Here is a 10412-nt window from a genome sequence, read left to right as displayed (position 1 = left end):
GCCGAGTCGTGACCTAGATCCTCCGGATATGGCCCAAGCTCCGTCAGAAACCTCTCCGGGTCCATCAGGCGCCTGGGACGGAACCATCTAGGCGGTTCCGTCTCCCTGCGGCGGGGGGAAGCGGTCCGGAAGTCCATCCTAAGGAGTGCATGATCTGACCATGACAAGGGCTCTATATTTATCTCCCCCATTTCCAGATGATAGATAGATAGATAGATAGATTAGATAGATTAGATAGATAGATAGATAGATAGATAGATAGATAGATAGATAGATAGATAGATAGATAGATAGATGATAGATAGATAGATAGATAGATAGATAGATAGATAGATAGATAGATAGATAGATAGATAGATAGATAGATAGATAGATAGAGTGTGTAGTGGGCTTTGCTCTGGGCCCAGTGCTCTTCAACATCTTCATCAACGATTTGGATGAGGGGACATATGGGGAACTCATCAAATTTGCAGACAACACCAAGCTGACAGGAATAGCCAACACTTCAGAAGATAGGAGGATCTGGACAGACTTGAACACTGGACGCTATCTAACCAAATGAAATTCAATGATGAAAAAAGTAAGGTTCTACATTTAGGCAAAAAAACCCAAATGTACAGGTATAGTATAGGTGGTACCTTGCTCAATAGTAGTCTGTGAGAGGGATCTTGGAGTCGTAGTGGACAATCACTTAAATATGAGCCAGCAGTGTGCTGCCAAAAAAGCCAACACTGTGCTAGGCTGCATTAACAGAGGGATAGAATCAAGATCACGTGAAGTATTAATACCACTTTTCAATGCCTTGGTAAGGCCACACTTGGAATACTGCATCCAGTTTTGATCACCATGTTGTAAAAAAGATGCTGAGACTCTAGAAAGAGTACAGAGAAGAGCAACAAAGATGATTAGGGGAATGGAGGCTAAAACATATAAGGAACGGTTGCTGGAATTGGGTATGTGTAATTTAACGAAGAGAAGGACGAGGGGGGACATGATAGCAGTGTTCCAATATCTCAGGGGCTGCCATAAAGAAGAGGGAGTCAAGCTATTCTCCAAAGCACCTGAAGGCAGGACAAGGAGCAATGGATGGAAACTAATCAAGGAGAGAAGCAACCTAGAACTAAGGAGAAACTTCCTGACAGAACAATTAACCAGTGGAACAACCTGCCTCCAAAAGCGGTGAATGCTCCAACACTGGAAGTTTTTAAGAAGAAACTGGACAGCCATTTGTCTGAAATGATATAGGGTTTCCTGCCTGAGCAGGGGGTTGGACTAGATGACCTCCAAGGTCCCTTCCAAATTATTATTATTAATTATTATTATTATTATTATTCCCCTCTTTTGTGTAATAACTGATAGTTGCCAAAATATTTAAAGTGCAGAACAGCTATTGTTTCCAGATGCAAACTTGGTACTATTGGTCAAAATTGCTAGACTTGTTTCATCTTTTTCCCCTGACATCTATACTGCCTGTATGACCAATAGAAAAGGGTTTTTGAGAATTCCCAGTCCCAGCTCTTTTGCTATTTACTCCCCTTAATCAGTCGGCAAAACTGTAATCTGAGATTAAATATTGACTGAATAGATGCATTTATTTTATAAAGCTTGTTAGCAGTAGAGAAAATAAAACATGCTATTGCTGACCAAATATTTAAGATCAAAAATATTTGTTGATTTCCTCAACACAAGAACATAAAACAGACTCAAACATAGGCTAAACTATATATTAGGACCATCTTGGACTATATATGGAGTCCAGAGATTTTTGATATAGGGAACTATCTAAGCATAAGCTGAACAAAACCAAATAGTCTTCTGTCTTTTGAGTTGGATGCTGAGGCTTTTTCAGATGTGATTTTGAAAGCAGAGCTTAAGATAGAGATAATGTATCTTGTTTACAACCACTTATGTTTCTACAGCAACATAATGTAAATAAAACAGTCTGTCTAGGGATGCTCTAAATCTCTAGGGAATCTAGAAGATCTCAACAAACAAGGCTTCCTCAATATTGTGTATTAAATAACTTAGGGTCCTATTTATGTAGGCTATTTAATAATGTGCTCTTTGCATTAAAGGATACATGAGCCATAATAGCATGGCTCATTGTAGCTCTCTGCAGACATTCAGGCTGTGCATTCTCAAGTTGAAAGTGATGGGACAAGAGGACACCAGTTCTGCCTATTGCATCCTTGAGTCTGTTGGTTTCAATAAAACCTTGTGTGCATTAAGCGCTGAGGTTTGGAAAGAGGGCTATAACATGTTCTTTTACACTTTAATAATGCATAAAAATGTGCATTATCAGGTATATACAATATATATTTTATTGCTGCACTAGTTTTGCTGTTTATTTTTATAAACTGCTTAGTGTATACATTTTGCAGAAGAACTGGGCCATCAGTGGGTAGAATGAACATATTTTTACCTTGTCATATAGGCAAAGCTGCCTATAGGAAATAAATCGTCATCTTATGTAATTAACCCATTTTAGTTTTTATAAATATTAACTAAAATTTTATTACATTTACTAAAAGTATTACTAAAACAGATAAGGAAAAATAGAAAATGCTGTGGAAATAGGAAAATATTCACTGCAAAATTGGCAGTCTCTTGAGCTGTGTTCTGAACTGTTCCGTGTTATTTGCTTTATTCATATGTAAAAGCAGAATTAGAATGCATGGAATGACTGTTGATTAGTCTTTGGGTATGTACTGTACTGCTTCTCTTACTGCTTAAGCTAAGCCATAGTAACATGATCTGAGGTTCAGGGATGTTAGCCTCAGTCCCATGCCAGAGACAGGTTGTGCCTTTTTGATCCTGGAGTTCTAGGACACCTAAAGGTCTTGATTGGTTACTGATGAACCTAAGAGGGTTTCAGAGAAAATCTAGAGTTATTCCTGAAGCTCTGCTTCATGGTTCAGACGAGGTCTTAATCATGACTTGAAATGAGCATATTCCAATAATTCTGCCTCTGTGGACTTTGCAGTCATGTGTTCTGCACAGTATCCTGGTCTACACAGGAGTTCTGGGAGATGAACAGACCTAAGAGAGACTTATAGCCCACTAGAGAAAGATGAAAGGTGATGCCAACCAGATATAGGTAAGAGCCTTCATTAGGACTTAACATGTGATAATAAAAGCAGCAAAGTGAGTTAATAACAGAGTAACAAAATTGGAAGGGACCTTGGAGGTCTTCTAGTGCAACACCCTGCCTCAGGCAGGAAACCCTGTACCATTTCAGAGAAATGGTTGTTCAATCTCTTCTTAAAAACCTTCAGTGACGGAGCACCTACAACTTCTGTAAGCAAGCCTTTCCACTGGTTCATTGTTCTCACTGTTAGGAAATTTCTCCTTAGTTCTAGTTTCTCTCCTTCTAGATTGTTTCTCTCCTTGATTAGTTTCTATCCATTGTTTCTTGTCTTGCCTTCTGGTGCTTTGGAAAGTAGGTTAACCCCCTTTTCTTTGTGATAACCCTTCAAATATTGGGATACTGCTATTATGTCACCCCTAGTGTTTCTTTTCACTAGACTAGACTAGTTCACTCTGCTGCTCTTATTGTATCTGCAGATAGCTACCCAGTGGACCCTGTTTTGGGTTACCAGGGCACTCTTGGATAAGAAAGGGCAAAGAGAGCCCTTGCAGAGTTGCTGTGATGCCTATTCGAGCGGAGTTGAACTCCAGCTGGGCAGGTCCTATGAAACTGACCAAGGCACGTCCTAGTTTGATTATCTGGGAAGAGTTTAAGCAATGTTATCTCATTGCTCTGGACTTAAGAAAATATTTCAATCCCTTTTGCCTAGGTCATTGTTTCTTAAAGTGTGGTCTGAGGAACTTTAGGTATCTGCAGAATCAAAATTATTAGCTGGATATTGAGGACACTTGCAAAAATTTAAAACAGTGTAACTCTTCTCATTTTTTTATTCACTAAAATAGCATTTTTTCATAAATACTTTATTTATGTTAATATCCAATGGGTTTAATTTTATTATTTTTTTACAATAAAATATTCCTTGAATAGATTAATTTTAATTTTTAATGCAGTAAATATCAGTAAATATAATCCATACAAACATAATTTTCGTAATTTACAAAAATTGGAAGAGATCCGGAGAGCAAAAAGTTTAAGAAACATTGGCCTAAAAGTAATGAATCCTACATACAGGTACTCCTCAGGATATGACCCCCTAATGGACCTTGCCCATTAAGGTCATAAGTCAAAACTGTCATAAAATAAATTGGACTCATTTGTGCGACATTTTTTACCACGCTTGTTAAGTGAATCAACCAGGTCATTAAGTGAAAGAAGATCAGCCTTGCTGTTTGCTTTGGTTTGCCCGCCCATCAGCTGTTCTACAAGCAATCTGTAGCAGTACACACTAACCTTCAAAGCAAAAACAAACAGAGTACTGTAGAGCGATAAAGAACTTCACAATATCTTTGCTTTCTATAGATGTTGGTTAGTATTTCTGCAGCAATCTCAAACACGTGCAAAAAACATAGTACAGTATAATGCAAAGGAACTTTACTAAATTTGCTTTCTTACAGGCCGGCTAGTATTTCTGCAAGCAATTCCAAGATAAATACAAACAAGCACAGTAATTAAAAATAATTTATCTTTGTAAAGTACTTAGAAACAAGCACAGTACTATAATGAAACAAATATGTTAAGTACATACAAAGGCAAGTACACCTACTCCAGTCCTCAAGGCAACAGCAATGAAAGAAGCATCAAGGGCAGCAGCAAGAGATTTACTCCTCTAGTCCTCTATTTGGCAGCAGTGAGGAAGAAAAAAAAACCACACTGGTTGCTTTGATTAGTCATGTGGCCAAGGGAAAAAACTGTGGGCACAAGACTAAAAATGGCTGCCATTTTAGGAATAATTGAATCCTGGTCACATAACTACAGAGACCTCTAATTAGATACAATTTTGAACTCCTGTTATAAGTACACTTTTGGTGTACATTTATAACTTCTAACAATTGTTAAATGGCCATTCATACCTATCTGTCAAGGTCATCTTTACTCTCTACAGATGCTTACCCATTTCTTGGAGACTGTTATAGTCTAGACAGGGAGGAACCAGTTCTGACTCAACACTTGTCAGACAAAGTGGCTTTGAGTTTTTGCCCCCTCCCTTCCAATCTGGAGAGGTGTTATTTATTTATTTTTTACTTTAGATGGTGTAACACTCTTCCAGACAGAATTAGTACAGTATTTGGGTTTCATTCTAGACTCGTGGCTCCTGCTGGAGGAAAAATACCTTTGCACAAATTCATGATTTGTGAATTTGGAGGCCTTGCTGACATTCACTCATGCCCTGGTCACTTCCTGATTAGTTTATTGCAGTATGCTCTGCATGGGACTGCCTTTGAAGATCATCCAAAAGTTATAAGTGGTCCAGAATGCAGCAGCACATGCAATTCTAGGCACCCTGCTGCTATTGCAGGACTGCTGATGGTCAGTTTATTTTTAGGAACAATTCAACTTGCTAGTTATCTCCTTTAAAAACGTGAACGCCACAGGGCCAGGCTCTTTGCAGAACTGGTATCTCTGAGGATATCTGCCCATTCCCACCAAGCTAGATAAGGTGGGCATGTTCCAGGTCCCCCCCTTAAATGTTGTGATCTGATTCAGTATTATGGTTGGAAGAACAGTCAGCCAGATGTTTAGATTAGATTTGGTATTTTTGTTATCAAAGACCTGAGATCGGTAGGTGCTGTTTAATAATAATAAAGCTACAGGCTATAAGGTGTTCCAAGTAAAGCTGTACCTTTTGCGGTTGATTAATGGTGATAAATTTCATTTGGTCTATCTTATAGATCAGTTTGATCTCTTTGGTATTTAATAAGCCTTTGTGGTGTATCAGCTTCTGGAGGGATCCTACCCTTTAAGCCCTCTGAAAAGCCCTTAAGAGCTGGCTGTTCCCCCAGGTGTTCAGTTAGGATATGAATGGAGTCCAAAGAATATATGGTGCAAATGTGTGGTGGAAGTGCTGCTTATTGGGGCACCGTGAAGTCTATAGTAGTGTTGTTTTATTTTCTATGTCAATTTTGCTGTGAGCTAAACAAGGTTATTGTATATAAGATGGACATGCATCTTATGTAGTATATATCGGAGGTGGTAAACCCTCTGAGAGCTGTATGCAATGAAATTTCATTTTAATGTATGCCGATTAGTGTATATTCAAAGTGATAAGAAAGTTATTATTTTATTCTATCCATATTATTATTAAAATAAAATTGTGGAATCTGACCTTTTTTGAGGAATATTGATTATTTGGGGCATGGGATGGAAATGAGGAATAATTTAGATACAAGTAGTCCTCGACTCATGACCACAGTTGAGTCCAAAATTTCAGTTGCTAAGCAATGCAGTTAAGTGTGTTTTGCCCCATTTTACTTCCTTTTTGCCACAGGTATTAAGAGAATCATTGCAGTTGTTAAGTGAATCATGCTGACATTAAGCGAATCAGGCTACCCTCATTGACTTTGCTTCTCAGAAGCTGGCTGGGAAGGTTACAAATGGTAATCACAGGACCCTGGGACTGTGTAACTGTCATAAATTCATGCAGGTTGTCAAGTACGTGAATGTTGATTACATGACCATGTAATCAACAGTTTTAAGTATGAAAACTGGTCATAAGTCACTTTTTTCAGTGCCACTGTAAGTTTGAATAGTCACTAAACAAATGTACTGTACTGTAAGATTGGAAAAGTATTGTCCTCAATATTAAGGACTGGAATAAAAAATTATGTATTTTTTATATGACTGGGGGTTTTAGTAATCAAGAACAGACACAATATGTTTAAACTATTTTTCATAATATTTTACAAGAAAATACTATTTTAATGCTTAATTTGATAAATTATAGTTAAATGAATATATAATATATTTAGTTGTTTATGTAAATTTAGCTTATTAATTTTAGGAAGTTTTCTGTTCAGTTGTTTATTTTATGTTTGTGTTTTGATATTGCAACTGCATAAATAATTTGTTCAACATTAGTTTTTTTCCCCTTTGTTTTCTATATTGTTTTATCTTTGTCTCTTTTAAAACTAATAATTAAAATGTGTATAGCTTATCTTGGGAACTATTTGGCTACTAGATTCTTCGCTATGGTTCATCCTATACTTATAGTTTCTAATTGCTTCTACAGCGTGGTGCTATGAGACGACGCTATGAGGATGATGGTATCTCAGATGATGAAATTGAAGGCAAGCGAACATTTGACCTTGAAGAAAAACTTACTACCAGCAAATTTAATGCTAACTTTGTAGTGTTCATGGAAGGCAAAGGTGAGTATCCTTTCTACCATACTGCCTTTCCAAGGGGAGGTTACATATGAGTATTTCATCTAACTGCTGTGACAAAGCAATTTTGTTTTCTTTATTGTGCCCAATAGCATCGATAGTTGATGCTATTGGGCAGAATAAATATTAAAATTCTAAAAAAATTCAGCCCCTTTGTTAGAAACTTGATTGGTGTTTTTTATAATAATAGAGCATTTGAAAATACAAATGAAAATTATGGCAAAAATGGTACATCACAAATGAAAGACAAACAGATTTTCATCTATAAGAGTGTACATAATTTTGGTAGTTTAGAATTTAATAAAGATAAAATACTGACATGACATGATGGGATAAGCAATGCTTGTCCAGTTTCTTCTTTAAAACTTCCAGTGTTGGAGCATTCACAACTTCTGGAGGCAGGTTGTTCCACTGATTAATTGTTCTGACTGTCAGGAAATTTCTCCTTAGTTCTAGGTTGCTTCTCTCCTTGATTAGTTTCCATCCGTTGCTTCTTGTCCTGCCTTCAGGCGCTTTGGAGAATAGCTTGACTCCCTCTTCTTTGTGGCAGCCCCTGAGATATTGGAACACTGCTATCATGTCCCCCCTCGTCCTTCTCTTCATTAAACTAGACATACCCAATTCCAGCAACCATTCCTTATATGTTTTAGCCTCCAGTCCCCTAGTCATCTTTGTTGCTCTTCTCTGCACTCTTTCTAGAGTCAACATATTTCTATCCCTCTGTTAATGCAGCCTAGCACTGTGTTGGTTTTTTTGGCAGCTGTAGCACACTGCTGGTTCATATTTAAGTGATTGTCCACTAGGACCCCGGGATCCCTCTCACAGTTACTACTATTGAACAAGGTACCACCTGCACCTGTGCATTTGGTTTTTCTTGCCTAAGTGTACGACCTTATTTTTTTCACCATTGCATTTCATTTTGTTAGAAAGCGCCCAGTGTTCAAGTCTGTCAAGACCCTTCTATATCTTAAGCCTATCTTCTGGAGTGTTGGCTATTCCTGCCAGCTTGGTGTCATCTGCAAATTTGATGAGTTCCCCATCTATCCCCTCATCCAAATCATTAATGAAGATATTGAAGAGCACTGGGCCCAGAACAGAGCCCTGGGGCACCCCACTATACACTTCCCTCCATGTAGATGCAGTTCCATTGAGGACCACACGCTGAGTACGGCTGGTCAGCCAGTACGAATCCATCTGGATTCACGTTTTTCTATCTTATCAAGTAGAAGGTTGTGGTCTACTTTATCAAATGCCTTACTGAAGTCCAACTAAATTATATCCACAGCATTCCTCTGGTTCACTAATTTTGTCACCTGATCAAAGAATGCAATAAGATTTGTCTGGCATGATCTATTTATGACAAACCTATGTTGACTTTTGGTAATGGCTTTGTTTGCCTCTAGATGTTTGCTGATTTGTTGCTTGATTGTCTTTTCCAGAATCTTCCCAGGTATTGAGGTCAGGTTGATAGGTCTGTAGATTCCTGGATCCATTTTTTTTCCTTTTTTGAAGATGGGAACTGCATCAGCTCTTTTCCAGTCCTCTGGTAGTTCCCCAGTGTTCCAGGATCTTTGAAAGATATAATTCAATGATTCTGAGATCACATCTGCCAGTTCCTTCAGAATAAAACACTTATCTTTCTCTCTCCCCCCCCAATACTGGTTTATGTTTCTGCTATGTAAGCCATATTCCAAACATTATACATGAACTTTTAGCATGAAATCTGAAAAGCAATAATAATTTATCATAAAGGAGTGCTATTCCTGCAAACCCTACAACTTAGCATGTAGTTCCTCCTTTTCTCATCACAGCATTGGGATGGAAGATAAAATGCTGCAGTTTGCTTTTCTTAGTCCTCTTGAGGGACCGGTTTTCTTGTATGCTCTTGCTTCCAGTCCCATTGATTAAACAAACCATGTAGGAGGAACCCAAAGACAGGCCTTCTGTGTTACTACATTTTCTTATTAGAATATTATCTTCCAGGGATGGCCACACTCATTCAATTAGCCATGCCCACCCAATGGGCCACGCCCACCCGGCAATATATAAGTGGGTTTTGGGTTTCAGTTTGGGCACTCGGTCTGTAAAAGGTTTGCCATCACTGGGCTATATGATGCAGAGGACAGATTTTCACAGAATTTCAGAAGTTTTGCAGGGAATGTTGATATAATTATTAAGCCCACTGTTATTAGAGGTGTATAATGATGTATTGAATAAAGTTAAGATACCTGAATCGTGGAAAGAAGCAACAATCACATTGATTCCCAAAGAAAGTTCTGATCTGACTTATATTAAAAACTATAGGCCAATATCTCTACTAAACTCGGACTATAAAATCTTTATGACAGTTATGGCAGATAGATTAAAGAAAATTTTAGAGAATTTTATTCATACTGACCAAAACGGCTTTCTTCCCGGACGGCATATAAGGAATAATATTAGGATTATTTTGGACACGATAGAATATTATGAAGGTCATAATGAAAAACAGATGGCGTTGATATTCATTGATGCGCAAAAAGCATTTGACAACGTCAAATAGGACTTCATACTAGAACAATTAAAATATATGGATTTGGGGGGGAAATTTATAAAGATGTTCCAAACAATCTATTCCAGACAAGAAGCTAGAATGGTGATAAATGGGAAAACGACAAAGAACTTTTTAATCCAAAAAGGCACAAGGCAAGGCTGTCCGCTATCTCCACTGCTTTTTATCTTATCATTAAAGGCTTTAATTAGAACAATTCAAGAAGACAAACAAATTAAAGATTTAAAAGTAAGAAAAGAAAGTTTTAAGGTACAGGCATTTGCTGACAACTTTGTATTTATTATTGAAGAGCCTGTACAATCTGGTCTTAGGCTGATGGAAGTGCTGGAGGACTATGGGGAAGTAGCAGGCCTGAAAATAAATTTATTTATTTATTTATTTTATTTATATTTGAATTTATATCCCGCCCTTCTCCCGTAGGACTCAGGGCGGCTGACAATCTATTTAAAATACATACAAAACAATACAAATTTAAAATTAATTAAAAAGAATATTAAATATTTGTCGAATTTAAAATATAATTAAAACCCCCCTAAAAATTACCCTAGGCCAG

The 10412-nt window shown here is 37.5% G+C and overlaps 1 protein-coding gene across 1 annotated transcript in view; it reads left to right on the top strand.

Annotated features, from left to right (window-relative positions):
* Positions 1 to 10412, top strand: part of KDM2A (lysine demethylase 2A) — a 94535-nt gene that overhangs the window by 22667 nt on the left and 61456 nt on the right. Inside the window, exon 4 of the mRNA XM_015826007.1 lies at positions 7155 to 7293. Coding sequence (XP_015681493.1) covers positions 7155 to 7293 — 139 coding nt within the window. The remainder of the gene's footprint in view (positions 1 to 7154; positions 7294 to 10412) is intronic.

This window comes from Protobothrops mucrosquamatus, unplaced genomic scaffold (assembly GCF_001527695.2).
Source record: "Protobothrops mucrosquamatus isolate PMUCROS unplaced genomic scaffold, P.Mucros_1.0 scaffold2928, whole genome shotgun sequence".
NCBI lineage: Eukaryota > Metazoa > Chordata > Lepidosauria > Squamata > Viperidae > Protobothrops > Protobothrops mucrosquamatus.
This window is presented reverse-complemented; position numbering and strand designations above follow the sequence as displayed.